Source organism: Tenebrio molitor, chromosome 8, assembly GCF_963966145.1.
Source record: "Tenebrio molitor chromosome 8, icTenMoli1.1, whole genome shotgun sequence".
NCBI classification, from domain to species: Eukaryota; Metazoa; Arthropoda; class Insecta; order Coleoptera; family Tenebrionidae; genus Tenebrio; species Tenebrio molitor.
This window is the reverse complement of record NC_091053.1, coordinates 2,610,266-2,630,666: the sequence shown is the minus strand read 5'-3', so window position 1 is coordinate 2,630,666 and position 20,401 is coordinate 2,610,266. Positions and strand designations below refer to the sequence as shown.

The window sequence follows — 20,401 nt, the reverse complement described above, 5'->3', positions numbered from 1 at the left end:
ATCTTTTAAAATCCGCTTTTTAATGTCGGCCAGTTCTAAATCGTTAAATGTTCTTCCGTGCGAACGTACCACATTTCATCGTGCAGTGATAAAGTAGGCAATTACGCAGTTTTGGGCAATTATTTTAAATTTACAATTTGTACTGTTACCTGTTGAGCTACCTTATAAATTCCATCCGCGAATGTGTTGCAATTAAACCGAAAACCCCGTGAAAATATTTTCTTCTTTAACGGCTGTACATTATAAATATTGTCCATAAATTCCGTTTCATTACAGCTAATTGGCGAAATGTTAAACTTCACCGTACAGTAATGGAAGAAGTAGACCATCATTGCTCTTGCGCAAACACACGCAAGAACTGAAATAACGACAAAAGATCAAAATAATGACCATTTAAAAAAGAATTTCTCTCGCCAAATAAACCACACGATTCGCACCAACCAAGGAGGACAGGTGAACGTTACGGAAAATATGTCGCTGGTATCGGAGGAAAAATGATAATAAGGCGAATTTGTCTGGATGACATGACGTTAAAATAACGACGTTCGTGTATCGGTCATTAGTTTAATAAAGTCGGGTTCTGAACGACCATTAAAACGCAATATGCAATTTTGTAAGAGTTTATTGAATATGGGGGGAAATGGATTTTAACTGTTGACCTCCCGGCATTACAACATTTCTTCAGGTTCTGGAACTGGCTCCGTAATAAGTGCGTTTTTATAAACGATTTGCACGATAATTTATTAAATAATAATTGTAGCGGCGCCTATGTTTGCTGTTTAATTGCTCAACGACATGATTTCGCTTTTTAAATATGCAATTGGATCAGCAACGTGTTAAATATGTGAAGATAATGCTTCAAGAATTACCTCAAGATTTCACTAATCGCTACTTATTTTGGGAATTACAAAACTGCTCCGTTAGAATCTTTCTTAGAACATCTCTATCTTTTCTCCTGGATCTCCTTTATTTATTTCATCATTTAAAAGATCTCAAATGTGGCGTGGAAGAGTCGATTGTGAACGCACCACTCGTCAGTCTGCAGTGTACAAACAACGCGAAAGTGAGGTTAGGTTTAAACGGCTGATCCGTGATCCGAAATCACTGGTGCGTTCACAATCGACTCTTCAACACCAACTTTGCGGAAAAATTTAAATGAACGCCCGATACATGTAGAGGTATCGGGTGTTCATTTAAATTTCCGTACAAAGTTGGCGTTGAAGAGTCAATTGTGAACGCACTACGGATCACGGATCACGCATCAGCTGTTTAAATCTTACGTTTTTACACGAGTGGTGCATTCACAATCGACTCTCACCGCCAACTTTGACCGTAAATTTAAATGAATACCCGATACTTCTCAAGTGTCCAGGCAGTTCAAAAAGTTCCTTGTATATTGTTGTAGTCAGAATTATGGGTCTAAAAGTTTTGTGTGTGTAGTGTGAGAGTGGGGCCCATCTTGCTGGAGCAAAATTGATCGGAGCGATCTGAAATTCTCGAAATGGTAAATTGGAGCCCTTACCGCTGCTAAAAGGTCGCGAATAATAATCAGTGAGCGCGTTAATGCGAAATTACTCAATTAAAAAATGGCGTTATCGAAAGAACCCATTTAGCAGTCAATTTATTTCGAGAGATTTATTGTGGTATCAAAATACAAACTAACAATTATTCCCGTAAATAATTCACGAGTTACATTTGTTCGTTATTACTTGGCTGCAATTGCTGATGGAATCTGCAAGAAACCGATGATTTATGTTAAGTTGATATTAGTTCCTTCCGTGAAGATTATAGTGCTATAAATTGTAGCGGATTAAATATGGCAGTGTGGTGATGGTTTATGGCCATTTCGAATGTGCTTGCGTTCTGTAAACTTGATATATGATCGGATCTAGAGTTTTTGAGATTGCCATAAAACACAAATGAAAAATGGTATCGATGCGTGCATACACCATGACCGAAAAAAATCGACGCTTTCGACTAATCGATACACGGGAAATTTCGAGATTTACTACGTTATTACCGTAATTGATGTTAGTCGGGCCACACTGTATCGTAACAACGAAACAAGTGTGAGTTGTGGGATAACATGAAATAGTGAAATGGAAATATTGAAGAATTTACTTTGCGCATTTGCATTATCCCAGGCGATTTGTACGTGTCGCTGTAAATGTAAGGTTTGACCCGAAGAGCATGTAAACAAGTGTACAAGCTGAAAAGGAAAAATGGATCTTGCAGCTTTCTCTTGTGCACTTTATGTTTCTGCTCTACAATGAATATTAAATATTTTACATGTGTTGATATACACGGTGTTATTGAAAGTTGTACAGATATTTTAACCACGAGCTACTGGCTTCATGTAGAACTCGGAAAAAATATTTAAAAAATTCTATGTCAAAAAATAAAATGATTGACATTAATTTTTTGAGCTGCAATTTTTTGAAATTGCTTTTAGTTTTCTACGTTGTCCTACAACCTTGTAGGTAAAATTTCGGGACATTTTAAAAATACACCCTGTATATCATGTTTTATAAAATGTACGCCAATGCGAAGTAACCTATAGGAAATATGCTTTAAAACAAGGAAACCGCATTAGTGTACATTTTATAAAATATAATATACAGGGTGTATTTTTAAAATGTGCCGAAATTTTACCTACGAGTCATTTAATTATTTGACAGAATTTTTTAGATATTTTTTCCGAGTTCTACATGAAGCCAGTAGCTCGTGGTTAAAATATCTGTACAACTTTCAATAACACCCTGTATATTGGGGAGTTTTAAAATTTCTCTTCTACCCAGCTATGACTCCATTATAGTATCACGTGTTCATTAAAATTTCTTCTCAAAGAACACTTGAATATTTATAATTGTCGCTTTTTTTGAATATTTGTTAAACACTTTTCTCCCAACTTTTCCACTTTCCAAACTAGAGCAAAAAAAGTGTAGCTAGAGAACCACAGATAGACTTTCTAGAGTATGTGACGTCTCCGACTTGTTATGACGTCACTCGCGATTTCTCCCGACTTGCATCACCTCCATCTGGTTCCAGAGAAATTGACGAAAAGATTTATGATTATATTACATAAAAACCGTCATTATCGATAAAAATCTGGTCATAATCATGTTAAAGAGCTGTTATTATGGTCGGACATAATTAATAACGAAAGCAATAAAAATGCACGCGAATCCCCGTTATTTCACACGCGCAACATGTTCCGAACCAGCCACGATTATTATAAATTTTTTGGAAGCTCGAAAAATCGGCGTTCGGTGATGTAAACGTTTCATAAAATTTAACGATTTTAACGATGGGAAACGGTCTGACTGACGGAGTGAATCTGTTTTTGCCCGTGCGCTTTTTTCGATAATCGTCCGATAAATATCGAAAATTGATTTCCGAACGGCACGCCACCTGCAGCGACTACAAACGAAACGTCGGAGGCACGGCGTTTCCTGCGAAACCGATTCATCTCGGGGGAAAAGCGTGCTTTCTGCGTGTTTGCTCAGCTTTTACCGCGCGGTTCCTGTTTGCGCGATCCTGGAGCAAACAGGACGCTGGCTTATTCCGAATGATTTAAAAGGATAACAGACGATAAATGTCGAAGTACAATCGGGGGCCGTACGCGGCGATGAAAAATGCACAACCGAATGTATAAATAAGAGACGGCTCCGCCAATAATTCAGATTATGCTCTCTAATTAAACTCCTGCTGGGCGCTTCATTTCAACTAATAAAATTCATGAAAAAGCTATAATAATATATTAAAGCCTGTCCGGTGGTTTTACTGCAATGCTTATTTTCAATATTCGTGGACCGTTGTGCGCATTTCGGAGCTTTTGTCCGCCCGGCTTACGAATGTAAGCCACTGATTTACGACGTACGAATTGCTAAATTAATTGATATGCACGACTGACTTGCCCACTTTTAACCAACGTTTTCCCAGAAACAATCAAGTGGGGCTTTGTCGTCGAGAGAAAGGAAATTTGCGCCACAAAAGTATCCCAGCGCCTGGAATCGAGAAAAGCTCACAGATCTTAAAAGACTCTTTGAATCTTCATTTACGCAAAGTACATATTTGTAAAAGACAATCTATTGTACACCTTATACACGCGAGCTCCGCTTTCGCGCAGATATTTCCAAGGTCACAGCCCATGAGAAAATCCAATACCTGTAAAATATGCACATTTATATGAAAAGCTTGACGAGGAACATTTGTTCTTTCATTTTTATTGGTTTTTGTGAAGAAAGGTGGGCAAGACAAGAAATTATGTCTACGTCCGAATTTTAAATTGAGCTTGTCCCGAATTTGTCAGGCAATTACCTGCAGTGGGTCACGATTACAGAAGAGACAATAAATAACTGTTATGAAGAGAAGACGGAGCCTCTCGAATTATTTTCGATTAATTCCGCTCGTATAAATGTCTTTTTCGAAGCGATAAATTAAACTAATAGAAATTATTGCCGCGATAACCATTAGGATTCAATTAATTATGAAGCTTTTCAATGGAAACTTCTCCCTAATTAATTGAACGGTAGATCTGGAAGCGATCGAAATTTCGTCGCTGCAGGCCACGATTTATGAATCAATAAGTCGTTAAAATTATTGTCGTGTTGATTTAAAAACGTACGACTGGGAGCCCGTAAAAGTCAATAAAAGAGATCACCTTGTGCCCTACACCCATGGCTAGAGAGGATGATTTATGGACCGGCAGCTACGACCTACGAGTAAGTGCAAATTACACAATTGCAATGTCGTTACTTTTAGAATTTTGTGATTCGGTACCAACAGATTTTTATCCGTCGGGATTTTACATTTTTAGAACGATTCCAGATATTTTCTCAAAGAAATTATGTCGAATTTGTAAACGTCAAGCAAAACTTACCTTTGAATGTGTTATTAGCTTTTGCGGTTCGAGATAAAAGAAAATTATTTAAAGACCACCATCGTCGCCGCGTTATTTTTACAACGATGCTACAGTGTACAGTGTTTTTTAATATTAGTTTTGAAAGAGATATTCATATTATTTAATAGAGTGGAAGATTCGAGATTTCGAGATTAGATACAGGGTGATTTTGAAAGTTGTGCAGATATTTTAATCACGAGCTACTGGCTTCATGTAGAACTCGGAAAAAATGTTTAAAAAATTCTATGTCAAAAAATAAAACGACATTTATTTTTTGAGCTACAATTTTTTTTAATTGCTTTTAGTCTTCTAAGTTGTCAAACAACCTCGTAGGTAAAATTTCAGCACATTTTAAAAATACACCCTGTATATCACATTTTATAAAACGTACACCAATGCGGTCTCCTTGTTTTAAAGCATATTTCCTATAGGTTACTTCGCATTGGCGTACATTTTATAAAACATGATATACATGGTGTTGTAGGACAACGTAGAAAACTAAAAGCAATTAAAAAAAATTGGAACAAAAAATAAATGTCATTTTTTTTGACAGAATTTTTAAAATATTTTTTCCGAGTTCTACATGAAGCCAGTAGCTCGTGATTAAAATATCTGCACAACTTTCAGAATCACCCTGTATTTTCGCTTATTCAGAGTTATGAAAAAATAAACCAGTCATTTTTGGAATTCTTAGAAGATCCACCGTATGGTCCTGACCTGGCACCTTGTGATTTCTTTTTGCTCCGTGCACTGAAGACCGCTCTGCTTTTTCTTGGAACCAGTTCTGCCAGAAAGCAAAAATTCCTAGCCGTGCTTTGCACTTTATTTTACGACGATGTGACGTCAGGGAGCTGCGCAGCAACGACAAATCTATTGCGGTGTAGTGAGCGCGCCTCGCACCAAACTCATGTTTTTTTACGAGATATGAGCAATTCTGATTGCTTCTGATCTCTTAATCCAATTCTAAATGTTGTCTAAATTTGTGGTTTAAAAACTAAACGAAAAACTCTTTATTTTTTTGTTTGATTTGATCTCATTAGCATTTCATTCCACCAGATTTGACTCGCCGCCCCTCCTGAAACTTGTGACAAGACGGTCATGCCGATACGATCTCGTTTAAGTAACCGAACGTTTAATTAACCCAATCAGGCGTTTAATACAGTCTCACTTGCAATAGGCACGTATTTGCTGAAATAATAGGGGTAATCAGAGCGTCTGCTCCGGCGGTTTGATTACCGCCCCCGGCGATAATCGGGAGCCGTTCAGCAAGTTAACAAACCACCAACTAAATCATCTACACTGGACAATTTGCCTCGTCCTTTCCGACGAACTAGCGCATTTCCCACAGCCATTCTAAATCGGAATGTTCATAAACAAGGGTAACGCGATAATTGTTTAATCTCGTTCATTAACCGAAAAAATCTCGATGCGACTGGTTGTAAGAATGCGGTCTTATTGTGACGGGTTTTTTAACACAATCGGAATAAATGGTTTAATATGGCGCAAAATTTATTGCCGATGACGTTAACAGTTTCGACTAGTGTCGAATTAATAGACAGTAGATGCGTGAGAAAATAATACAGCTTTGGCCGCCACCGCTTTGTGCTGAACTGAATCCCATCGAAGTTGTCTGGAGCGTGGAGAAAGATTCGAAGAAACAATCACCTGGTTGTCAACAGTTCCGTATCCGCATTTTGACTCACCTTTGTGCCAAATGTTCTCCTGTTCCGCAATTATGGTTTCGTCGTCGGACCACAAAATCTCTTCGGTGGATGCGGCGATGCTGTCGCAATCCATGAAGCTGTCGAAGTCCATGCTGGCCCTGGTCGTCATCATTTTTGCGGATCTGTAACGGATCGACGTGGCTCGTTAAAAGACACAGATTGATTGCTTGATGGATTGTTGCGATCGTGCGATTAATGCCGTTGCTATAATTAAATTAAATATTGACGTCGACATATGTGTTCTATTTACGAACACAGCACCGGTCATAAAAGAAGATTGAGACTAGTTCATCAGTGGGGATATCGCTTATCTGTCATAATCATAATGGCTAATTATTTATGCGTACATTTCGTAAAATTATTCCCGGCCAATTAAGTGGACGAGTCGAGCCACAAGAAAAATTGATTACGACGGAGATAAGGATGTGTTCCATTGAAATTTTTCGTTTAAGTGAAGCAATTATTTGTTGTCATCGTCTTGATGCTATCAGTTGAGTAATTAAATGCTGTATTATTTTATAATGTACATGTACGAACGTCTAATTGTTGCTGGTAAAAGTCTCTTGAAATATTGCGATGACAGTCCTACAAATGTTAATTGTGAACGTCATTGTTAAATATTCCACAGAAGAGATAGTTACAGATAATTCTTTTTGTCTTGGTCCCAACCATAGATAATTGTTCATACAAAATCTTCTATTTTAGAGCTACTTGGTCGAAACCACAGATAATTGTCCATACAGTACCATACAAAATCTTCTATTTTAGAACTTTCTTCCAAACGATTTGAAAGCGTGTTTAAAGTGTCGATTTCACTTAAATTAATCTCTACAAAATTCATTACTGATCACGATGCCAACCTTGATTTACTGCGATGGCAATAGATCCTACCAAAGTAGTACCCAACGAAATCAAATGTGGTTTGTAGAATAACAAAAAGTTTTTGTTTGTTTGCTCAAGCTGCTCAAAGCAGAGATGTTCTTATAAGTTTTTTGGTTTTAGACTCTTCTGTTAAATATGGCACAAATGGAATGGGTTTATTCAGAAGAATATTGTGTAGAGTATGGATTTGGTACCATATCGAAGAAATGCTTCTACGTTGCTAGTTTCAGCAAAATAATGATCTTTTAAAACTTGAGTCAAAGCAAAACATACCTATAAGTGTATTGGTGTTCGCAGTTTCCAGATTTGAATCTGATTGAAAACATGTGGGATTGCATTGATGATTAAATTAAAGGTCAGAATTATAACGAAATTAGATCAGTCGTGTTGGTTTTTTGGTTTTATGTTCTGAACGCTCTAAGCTTCAGATGTAGACAAAAAAGCAAACATATGTTTGTTATTGTATATATACCAGGATGTCAAAGTCCTTAAACTGCAGGAAGTTGTTTCACGAATAGGTATTTATTGTAGAAGTAAACTAAAATAGGTATGTTCTTTTACAATTTATGGGTCCGATATTCTTCTCATCAAGCATGTTGTTTATCCGTTTCCGCAAAATAACCATCATCAGGAATTTTAATTAATTTAGAAACATTTTTATCGACCGTCAACAACATTAAATTAAAATTCATGGATATCGATATTAAAAAACATTTAATGATCTTGGAAACTTTTCCGCAATATAATAAATATACAATCTCGAAGAATTGCACCACCCTTCGAGAGTAAACAGAGATAAGATGTCAACTAATGGATTTTAGACGGAAAAACATTTACTTGGAAAACAAGGCAAGTAAAACCTCTCCACAGTCCAAATTTGAGGGCTTTACGAAAGTCCTTCACTTGTAAAACCTCGGGTCCAATGTCGATGACAACATTTTGGTTTGAAAGATATCACTGCTCTGGCATTCGCCTACGAAGGCTAGGATTAAAGAAAAACCCAGAAAAAACTCCAATTGTAGAGCAGGCAGCAGCGGGATGCGAACCCCTACCTCATGGAGTGACAAGCGCGCGCGCTAGGCACTGGGCCGCAAGCCTAGTGTTATGTGAAAGCGTTTAATGTGTGTCTTCAGGGTACAGCTTTGTGATGGCTTTTGTGGTATCTCATTCCCAAGCAGCGAGCGTCAGAAAGACGAAAGAAATTGTCATAAACCCATCGGCTAAGAGATACACCTTTGGGGAAAACGTCAACGTTATATTTTTATTTTTTCTGAGTGGTACAACTTCTACATTAGGTCGACGAGACCAAATTGATGTTTGATGTAGTTTGTGTTATCACCGTTTAGAGGCGCCACCATCACGACTCTTCCGGTCAACCTTAAATAATCCAACCACCTCTAATCCCATTGAATAATTCATTAGCCCTCGCGTGCATCTCTATTCGTCCGTTAAATTGAATCTGGTCCGTGTGAACAAGTCATAAATTCGGGCGTTTCTTAATTTTAATGAACGTTATGATGTTAACAAATTATATAGGTTCTGGTCCGTTATAAAAGTCAATTTATTTGATATGTTACTTAATATCGCTGGTACACTTTCATATTTAGTAATTAAATCGTTTTGATAAATTACACTACACGACTACCAATCAGAACAACTGTATTTATCATTTTTAACAATATACTACGGCCGTTGGTTATTATTTTATTTGCGCCAATTAGTACTCCACTCTCGCTCCGACGGCGCATTCTGGCGAAACACTCCGCAACTTTCGCACATCAGCCCACCGGAGGGCGCTTTTCGCCGGCCGAAAGAAAGAAATCTGCACAACCCCAGCGAGAAAACTGTAAAAACAGACGGATCGGAACGAGGGGGCGGCGTTCAAATGCCCCCTCGAATCCGGTCCAGCGGTCGCGGATCGGTATGTGTAAATATATTTAAGTCGGCGTGCGTAAAAGTTCGCAGGGGGGCGGCTAATTATAGCCCCGTCTAGGCGAAAGGAATTCCCCTGGACTATTTATACGCGTCTGGAGGCGTCGAGACGTGGTTTTACGGCCAGCGGCGTCGCTGGGTGCACCCTCCATCCATCATCTTTTGTCGAAATCGTCCGCAATTAATGCATCGGCGTCTGGTGAAGGTTTGCACCTTTGAAGGCATCTCGAAGGACGTCCGAAGATCGTGATTTATGAACAAATTAAAGCGTATTCTTGAAATCGGTGTTGTTTTTTTTTGGGGGTTGGTTCGATTTAATCTGCGGTATTGTCGGTGCGGTCGAAAAGGAACCGCTGACAAGTGCACAAACGCCGGATGAAAAGTAACGCAGAGCTGATGGGGTCAGGGAACGCCGCTGACGTCTACAATCAGCGATGGCGCAAATTCAAAGATGAAATGCATGTTTCATTACTTCTACAGGGTGAAAAGTATCTTCTACGCATCATTTCTTACTTTCACTAGTTTGGTCAGTGAATTCGTACAATCCCTAGTGATTTCATACAATCGCGGATTTCCTACTTTCACTAGAAAAAGATAAAATTCAACATATTCGCGCATTAGCCGTCCCTTTCGCTTCTTGGTAATTTTCTGATACGGCGTCAATTTAGTTTTTCCCGGGGACCGGAGGCCCAGTTAATTCAACAAAATATTTTCCCCCAACAAGAATAGGTGGTTCAGAAATTAGCGCTCGTTCCAGATAAAAAGCCTGCACGCATACTAATCCGTTTCATTATCTCGTTTTCTATTTGTCCCTCGTAGGTACGTAAAGCACTATTGTAGTAAAGCTCGCAAACTGACTAAATATTATTTAGTTACATTTACATAAAGCTTTTGTTACACCGTCAAGACGTAACAATGCAAACGAGTAATAGTACGAGTGTGTTGAAACCGACAACAAAACAAGACGAGCTTCGGCGAGCTTATGAATTTTATCAAAGCTCCCGTTTTGTAGTAAACTTGTTAACTCGCTCACGGTAAACAGATACAAGAAAGAGTCCCGATAAGATGGTACAAAGCGCGAATGACTCCCTTGATGGAGTCGAAACAATCGAAAGCTCCCCAGATGGAGGAGGCTGTTGTGTGATAATGCAGCTCTGAAAAACCAATCATCGGAGGGAATTAGCGCGCCAAGTTTATTATTTTCGGTTCAGCTGTGTAGATTGTGGGGATTAGTTTTCTTGTCCCTTTGTGGAGGAGGCGCAAATATGGATAGCGCCATGGTGTTTGCGCCATCAATCTTGCCAGTGTTGACCGTCCCTGTTTCTGTTCACATTCGGAATCAGAAAATCACTAAATCACACCCCATCCAGATAAATGGACGCTTCCAAATGGCTGCTTGCTTCCGATTGCTAAGCTAATGCGTTTCTGTCTTCTCCGATTCGGCGAGTCGTCGAGCACCAGGTCCGACTCGTTACTTAATGGAGATATCGGATCGTTTCGTCGCTCCCTGCAGAATCAACAATATTTCTTCTACTCCGTGGAGCGCGGCATTTGGTTGTTGACGTGTCCCGATAATCGCTTAACGTGACTGAAGCCAGACGTATCAAGCCGAAACGAAATGAGATCCGGGTTAATTCTATGGCCCGGAACTTTACGGCGCAGTACAAGGGAATAAAGTCCGGGGATGAGGTAAACGTATTTGTCCGAAGGGCCGCAGGAAAATCTAAACCGGTCAAATTTGAGCGGCGACTTGCGGACCCAATTTGGTTTTTACGGTGCGGACCCCAAGCCGATGTAATTTTTTCATAGGGGATAAAGCTCGAGAAAGCTCTGGGAGCTTCCTGCTGATATTTAAATATGCAAAATAATCCGGAGCTGGCAGGAATTCCGCCAAGGAAAAGTTCGCCGTTCCGATCCGCGGACACGGTTTTCCAATTTGGGAGGAGTTCCGGGTGTATTAATAGGGCACGTGAGTGACATCCATTTTCCTGCGGAGAAGGAGCACATGTGGCGCCAGTTCGGATTTTTTTAGGGAGTTCGCAGCGTGACAGACGAAAACGTTAAGTATAATTAGAAGCAGTCGCACAATTAATCCGACAAACAACATAATAAACATCGACAACTGTGAAAACTTACGCTCAATTATCATAAATTATTTCAACCCCAATATGCGACGCAAATAACTCTATTTCACACGACGTAAAAGAAAAAAAGCGGTTTAAATGAAGAAATAAAAGAGCGTGAATAGTATATTGTTCGGCGAGAGTGTAATGGTGGTTGTTACTCACGAGGTGAAGTCCGAGTGAGTAGTGGTCATTACACGCGAGTTAAATACGATACTTTGTCAGAATTCATATTTGTTACTTTACAAAATCCAATTTTTTGTGTAAAAATTGTCCCAGATTGTGGTGGAAACGGACTTTGCTTTGAATTTTGATACTGCAGCAGCAGATCTCGGAATGAGGTGAGAAGAAAAATGCCAATGGGAAAGAAAAGCGTATTTTCGTTTGTGATTGTGCGACCCTTCAGCGAAAGCGTGTTCGATCCGACACCACAATAAACAACGCTTTAGAAACAAAGACACATGAACAATTTATGTAGCGGAACCGCAAAGGTCATCCCTTTTTGAAAACGGGTAGCGCGACGTACACATAAACAAGTTCAATAAAATCCTTTCGCTGTTCAGCCAATAACGCATTCAGCTCCGACAATTCCAGCTTTTGCTTTATAAAACCAGCTGGAATTGTCCTCTCGAAAAATGAAAGAGTTGGAGCGAAAATAATTCCGGCAGGATACTGTTGCCATATCATTAACCAGTTACGAAAACGTTCATATCTGGGTTGTCTATCTGTGTAAAAACTTTTCCGCTGTCAAATTAATTCAAAAGGGAAATCAGAAACTGCCACGAGTTATTTTTAAGACTCTGGAAAATATCGTTTTCGTCATTAATTTAATAAGAGGCGGTTGGGGAAAGCGTGTTTTCTTTCTTAAATATTAAACGTTGGAGAATGCAATTGGTGGTTTATCCTGCGGAATTATTGCATTCGGGGAACTCCCCCGTGAGCGATGCTCTAATGCCCAGAAAACGACAGGATGCTCTCCTCGCGAACGCGGAGCTGTCGTAAAAATGAAACGTCGAATTTATCATGTCGGCAATTTATTTTATCAGAAAAAGAAAGCGCTGTGTGAACCAGTCATTAGGCCATATACGTGCCTGGTAAATATTTATCCACTCATCACTATGTATGTCGGTTTTTCGGCGAAACTTTTCGCCAGATATATCAGAATTATACGAAAAACTGTCACTCTACAGCCGAACGCGGCCCTCAGATTTACTTCTGTTCGAGGCTAATGGGCTGTGAAGGAGAAGGATTCTTTCTTTCGTTCGTTCGTCTCAACTTATCTTCTGACAAATTTTTGTAATTTCGTGCTGGGAAATAAGATTGATTTTTGTGTTATCTTTTCCGAAACATGAGGTTTCTCAAGACGGATCGAGCGGTCGACTCAGGCACGAAAAAGGACCAATTTCAGGTTTGCCATCGAACTAAAACCTTTTAATCTTCTTAATACTAGGCACGGGGGCACCGCATCAAGGCCGGATTTGTCATTACGGAGACATAATCGCAAGGAGTTAAGTCACATGAACGCATGAAGGTAAAAAGAAGAATTCACATATCTCGTGAAACCAAGATTCATCAGTGAAAATATTTTTTTACGGTTGCTTCATCCGCCTGAAAGGTTAAAAAAGAATTAATTAAGACGAGGAATCAGTAACGAAATAGTTATTTACGAAATGAGACATCTTTCACGCATGAGTGGATTATTTGAGGCACGAGCGACGAAGGAGCGAGTGCTTCATTTGCGCGAATGTGCCGAATTTGTCAATAGAATTAATAATCGAATTTATAACGATTTATTTCCACTCTTTCGAAATTTTCATCATCCAAGTTGAAGAAATGGTGTTTTGTAAACCAGAGTTTATTATTATCAAGTCAAATTATTTTCAGAATTCTCAAAAAGGCGAATGCTTTTTGGATGATTTTGCACCAATGCGCGAAATCGACGTTCCCGCACTAGTGCTTCAAAATGCCCCGCGACTGCATAGTAGTGCGCGAAAATCGATTTTGCGCACTAGTATGCGGTTGCGAAATGTCATTTTGAAGGTAGTGCGTTCAAAAAAATTATTTTCTCGTGGCAGTTAAGTTTAGTTTAATAGAAAGGAATCAGAGAAATGCCAGATCTGGTTGTTCCGGTGTTGAAATAAAAGCTTACAAGGTTTACGTTGACCCAAAGAGAATAATAACGAATTTTTTGCTAATGTAAAACACAAAGTGGAGCTTTCCGGGCAGTCAAGTGCAGCAGCGAATCCGTTTGCGTTACTTTGGTTTCACAACAGGATGGCTTTAGGGTTGCTTTCCGGCCACTTTTATGCTTGTCCCGTGAAAATCCCGCCCGAAATAGTAATCTTAATTTTTGCGGCGGCATCTGACGAAAACCGCGTAAAATTAAGGGTGAAATTTGAATGGAAATGTCGGTCGAATTTCCGGTGGCACAATAACGTGCGCTATCTCTCGTTTTCTGCAGGAAAAATTCCAGAAATGTCCCACAGTCATATCCCATTATGTTTGTGCAGCAGGAGCAGCATTGGAACGGCCAGGATGAAATTACACTACAAAAGGACACGGCTAAAATAATGCGACGTGTTTTACGATGACATTCCGAGCTTACCGGAAAGACAGAATTCCACCGGAAGTGACGTCAAACGGCGAGACCGGAGTTTCCGCCAGGATGAGCGCCAGTTCGCGTTCTTGGTGACAATTTTCTCACTATTTTATTATCGCTTTTTTTTTCTCTCCGTCCAAATAAGCCAATAGAAAAGACTTAAATTACATTCTTACAAAACCCACCGAAACTTTTCCGTTTTCGAGAGGGGGAGTGAAAAATTTAAGAGGGTGTTATCGCGGAGTGACGTTTCTTTCAGGTTAAATAAGTCGAAACCCAATATCTCGACCGGCGAAGAAAAATATTTCCGTTTCCCTCCGAGACCTCTGGCGGTATTTATCGACGTTTCTCCAAAATAAATCCTATATTGCATTATTATACTTTGGTATATATGGACTGGTGTCATCGAGTCATCGGGGAGGCTTTTATAGACTCGGGTCATTACGTGCTGACATTCCGTTCTATTTTGGGACATACTGTATCGGGAAATTGTTTAGATGGGGGCACGGACCGACTGTGGAACGTCATTTTTTGTATACCTGGCACGTTTTCCGAGAAAAATTGCCACCTCTCGAAATATATGTTTATCGCTGGGGTGGCCTTTCCATTTTAATCTTTCTCTAAATTGATAAATCGAGATTACTCTCATTTTTCTTGGATAAGCGCACCACTTTTCTCCCAGTAATGGCCGAATTGATTTACCGACATCAACCAGAAGCACGAAAAATCTTTTCTATTACTCTGGCTCTTCTAATTTGTGGGATGGCAAAAGATCTCATCATCCAGATCAGAACACGATGTGATTTTCTTTTTAATTCTCTCTTTTAAATCTCTCACGCGAAATTGGATTATTTCTTTCTCTAGGAAAATGACCGGCCTATAGATTTGGTGCGTTGGTACGTTGCCTAGACTATACATTTAATGCGGCGCAGATGACCGGCCTATAGATTTGAGTTTGGGTAGACCGCAAGGGCCGCGTCGGCGTGAAAGAAAATTTTAATATCAACACGCCCGGACGGCTCTCGATAAGTGATAAATAAAAACAAGCCAAATGTCTGGCACCGGATGAGAAAAAAGATCCGAAACATCTGTAGGGTGGAAGCGCATTGAACTCGGCGGGGTGCGCCTGTGCCTCCATCAAATTAAATTGTCCCTTGCAGATTGACAAAGAGTAGCTGTTGATTTAATTTATTGTTCTGCGTGAGGACAATTTCGGCACCTCATCCTCATCACGTCACTTAGTAGACGGCGATGATTTTTAATCAGCGTCCGAAATTTAAATTGGACGTCGGCAACAGGGGACATAATGAGAATCGGAACCGGCAGCCATGGGTGATTAAAAATGTGTAGGCGTCGGAAGGGGTTTCGCGGGGGGAAACCGCGTCGGAAAACATCGGAAATGCAGGCTCGTGCCTCTACATCCTTCTCCCATTTAAAATGTCACTCACCCCATCTCCCCCAGAGATGACTTGATCTCCGAAATGGCTTTTTGTTGAGGCTGTGTAGTCTTTAAATTAACGCCCCTCTCTCGTATTCCATTTACCCTTTGTGATTCATGAATTTATAGAGGGAGGCGATACCGGTGTTTCAAGTGGTTTAAGGCTTATATCCTATTTTTAATGAAAAATTACGTCGTATCGTTTGCACCCCCTCCTAATAGTCAAGGGACGGAGGAAACTCGCAAGAATTAACCCGTAGAACAAGCTTTACGGACTTTAGGTTATCTCGCTTGATATTAATGGAGCTTTTTTCCCACTAAGCTCTTTCTGAAATGAAAGAAACGGCCTCTCGGACAATTATGGCTAACAGCTACGTGGCACTGGGGTGGAATCGGTATGATTTATATGGGAAAGTGTCGTAATTCTGTTTTTGCTCACGGAAGAATGTTTTTCTAAAGAATAATACGAAGCGTGAAAAGGGGAAATTAAATTGATGTCAAATTAAATTTTTCTATTAATTCCATTCCAGGAACATTCCAGGTAAGCCTCAGCCTCGTGGTGCATCATGACTCATTATTGATCGAAACCGGTGACGATTCGCGTTCGTCGCGCTTTAAAATGGTCTTAATAAAACCTCCAACTGTATCTTGCTCTTTGGATTTTTTTTGAAAGACTCGTTTTTGCATTTTAATTCACGGCCTTTGGCAATCATTCCAAAAACAAAAAAGACAGCGGTCCTTCGAGAAACGAAAATTACTTCGACATCGCACGTAATATTGGTCCTTCGAGCCGGATTCTAATCAATTCGCTTCTTTACCTTTACATCGGAAATATTTCTTTTTTGTCTCATCCACTCCACATTTCCTAACTTTCACGTTATTTACGGAGTTTTCAATAGAAATTCTAATTTCAGGGAGGGATTCAAATATTTATTCACATCCCCTGCATTAGCTTAGCGGTGGAGGATTCTACCAAATGATGACCCTTTAGAGAGAAAACATTTATTTTATATAAACCTCACCGACTATATCTACATTTAATTCCAGGGGATTAATCACTGGCATTAATATTCAAATTTTATAGGTGCTTCGAGAAATTTTCAAACAATACAGCGTGAGTGGTGTGGAGGTTTTTGTTGAAAATAAATTGCAGAGAGAATGAAATTCGATGTGAAAATTGTCTCGAAAATTCCAATAGCCAATAACATCCGGAGCGATACAGATCAGATGAAACTGTGTTAAGAGTCAAAAAGCGAGAACCGGCAGTCGCATTTCCATGATTTATGCTGTCGATGGAAAATCTGTGTGCAGTTCTATGCACCTAGCACATATTGCCCCTCATAATTCAAACCCGGGTAATGCACCCCGTGCAAAGTAAAAATCTCTCTCTCCAAATATTTACATGAGAAAAATGAAAATGTCATCTTTTCTTGTAAAGATCTTCCCTTACCAACGTTCAATATATATGCTAATGGCAGCAAAGCAATCTTGCGTGTCTATTTACCAGTTCTCTTGGAGATAATAACGTTTTTATATTCAGATTTATTTTTAGATCTTATGATTTCGCAGCAAACGTACGAACCGTTAACGGATTAGGACAAATGAGCGCCGAACAAATTCGGATTGTTTGTTTAATAACGACGGCACAAGGGGTGGAATTCCGTCGTCTGCCGGAATAATCCGGGACAAAAGACGTGACAAATTTGTACATGTTTGGGTCAGAAATGTGCGACACGATATGACAAGATATTTCGTTGGGTCATTTGTCGGACGGGAGTGGCAATTTCGACAGTGCAAGCACGTGCAACCGCTTGTGGATGGAGAAACCCTCGAAGCTCGAAGCTCTAAAGCTGGTATGGTCGAGTCGGATCCTTTGCGGTTCATGAAACGAACCGCAGTGCAATATCGCCACATGAGGACGGACCACTCCAAATTCCCTGCTTTTGTTTGTTCCACACTCTCTATTGACGCACCTTCGACGAAATATAAACCAGAACAGTGTGCTTTTCGGATTGTTACATCCACAGAGACTGGTATTTCAAAATGATCTATTTTAAAACATCTTTTCTGTTGCACGTCTGGGATCGGTGGCCCCGCGTCGGGCGCCAAAATATTGCAAGCGAGGCGTTGAGCGAAATGATCGAACGAACCACCTTTCTCGAGCGCTTTTCTATTTTCAATTTGAATTGTTATTTCCGGCGTGTTTGTATTTTTAATATGCATACAGGTGTCAGCCACGGCTAAATGTCCGTCTGTTGTGCCCAATTTGCCTCGACCACCCAATTATGAAAAATCAAATTTCTGTTGACACTACAAATTGGCGTTGTGTTTGATTAATCTCGCCCCATGGAGGCTGACGCTGCTAATGAATGGACGTTGCGATTACGGCTGTTTCTACATTAGGATGATTGAATGTGAGATATTTGTTACGTTTTGTAGATAAATCAGCCAGTCGAGAGTATTTTGCTGTTGGAGAATTGTTTGGAAACTGTTGAAAAAGAGATGCTGTGGACAAGGATGCTGCACGAAATTGGAGAGTCGAAAGAGTTTGGCGGCAAGTTATAATGCGAAATCCTCTTTGCATAAAATTTGCAAATTTCGTGGGGATTTAATTTTCTTAATGAATTTTTTTTTATCGCATCCTAAAACAGAAAAGATTCGCAGAGAGACAAACTTGCAGTCAAGATTTTGTGATTTTATGAGTGATTTTGTCAAATAAATATCTAGGTGAGATGCTTAATCAAAACGCACAAGACTTTCAAAAAGTTGGGTGAGAAAGAAGGAAGACGACAAAGGGAGTGAGACAGGAATGTCCACTCAGTCCTCTGCTATTTACGGTACATGTGGCAGATATAGACGAAATGTTAAAGAAAGGACAAGCGGCGGAGAGTGCGGTGGACTTGGTAATGATGGCAAAGAGTGAGAGAGAAATGAAAGAAATGATGTGGAAGAAAAAGCTGGTAGAGAATGTTGAGAAGGCGAATATGATGGTGTTCAATGAAAGAAAGAAGAAGAGTAAAGAGAATAAGTGGAAATGGGAAGGAAGGAAAGTAGAACGAGTAAACGAGAGATAGTGAGAAAACCAAAGAAGGTAGTGGGATGTGTCTGGGGAATAGGAGAGAAAGTGGGAAGGTGATTTCAGGAGGAAAATGATGATGTTCGAGAGCAGGATAGAGAGTATATTGATGTACGGGACAGAGATCTGGAGATGGAAGGAAAATGAGAAGGTAGGGAGAAAATATTTGAGATGGGTACTAAGAGTGGACAGAGAAATGCCAGGCGACATAATGAGGAAAGAGTGCAAGAGGAATAGGCTGAGAGTGAAAGCAGAAAAGAGAGCGGCAACGTTTGAGGACCAAATGGATTGAAGGGAAGATTACCGGATACTAATGGAGTGCTAGAAAGAAAAGAAAAAGAACAAGGAGAAGAAGGAGGAGAGAAATACTACCAAAGCAACGGGTATGCCAGTGAAGAAGTGGAAAGATTGAGAACAAAAGGAAGATGGATGAATGTAGAGCTGAGTGAAAGGGACAAAAACACAGACAAGCAAGAAAGAAGGGAAAGAATCAAAGAATCCAGATACAACAGCATGAGAGGTGTATGACACAGGAGATACGGGAGTACCTGGGGAGAGAGAGTGCAAAAGAAAGAAAAATGATGGCGAGATTTAGATGTGGAAACGAGGAGAGAGAAAACAGGTTTTGGATGGGAGGAGAGGAAAAAAGGTGCAGAATCTGCCATGAGGAGAGAGACAATTGAGCACATGTGGAATGGATGTAGCGAAATGAGAGAGAGAGAGAGAGAGAGGGAGAGAAAGAACGGGGTAATGCTGAGTGAAGATGGAAGGGAGATGGGATGGATGAAAGATATATCCAGACGCGTGATTGATTGCAAAATGGTATAATTTGCCAACAAAAGGATCATTCACTAGTAGCCGACCGTTGGAACAGGAGGGAGAGCAGAGAAAAAGAAAGGGGTGGGAGATAGAAAGAAAAAATATATTTTTTTGTATGACAGATGAAAGTCCGAAGTACCTGGAGAGAGAGAGAGTGCAGAAGAAAGAAAAATGATGGCGAGATTTAGATGTAGGAACGAGGAGAGATAAAACAGGTATTGGATGGAAAGAGAGGAAAGAAGGTGCAGAATGTGCAATGAAGAGAGAGACAATTGAGCACATGTGGAATGGATGGAGCGAAATGCGAGAGAGGGAGAGAAAGGAACGAGGACAAAATGGATTGAAGGGAAGATTACCGGATACTAACGGAGTGCTAGAGAGAAAAGAAAAAGAACAAGGAGAAGAAGGAGGAGAGAAATACTACCAGAGGAACGGGTATGCCAGTGAAGAATTGGAAAGAAGAGAGCAAAAGGAAGATGGATGAATGTAGAGCTGAGTGAAATGGACAAAGACACCCAAGCAAGACAGAAGGGAAAGAATCAAAGAAGAAAAGAGTGGGGGATAGAAAATCAAAATGTTATTCTTTGGAATTGTGATTTGTATGTTTTTATTACGTAATCAGGAATCCGAAAGCCCATAGGGCAAATGAAGCTTCAAGACTTTTAGAAACGAAGAACATGATTCAGAATGGAAGGTTTCCACATTAGGTCATATTTCTGATATGTTGTGGCCTCGAGTTGGGCGCCAAAATTCTGGCGCAGATAAAACCGGTCAAATGAAACCCCTATCTTGAACACTTTGCTTCAATATTCTCTTTTGTCACTTTTTTCGAATTGTTATTTTTTCCAATTGGCGCGTTTTTCTCCATAAGGTTTGAGGTTTTGCTCGAGGACAATTAACAAAAC

At 39.9% G+C, this 20,401-nt stretch overlaps 2 protein-coding genes across 3 annotated transcripts in view; one reads left to right on the top strand and one right to left on the bottom strand.

Annotated features, from left to right (window-relative positions):
- LOC138137420 (uncharacterized) overlaps window positions 1-20,401 on the top strand; it is a 143,847-nt gene that overhangs the window by 12,913 nt on the left and 110,533 nt on the right. The window lies entirely within an intron of this gene.
- Window positions 1-20,401, bottom strand: part of rols (rolling pebbles) — a 107,786-nt gene that overhangs the window by 85,968 nt on the left and 1,417 nt on the right. For both annotated transcript variants that reach the window (XM_069056785.1, XM_069056786.1), the window contains exon 2: window positions 6,607-6,749. In XM_069056785.1, coding sequence (XP_068912886.1) covers window positions 6,607-6,749 — 143 coding nt within the window. The remainder of the gene's footprint in view (window positions 1-6,606; window positions 6,750-20,401) is intronic.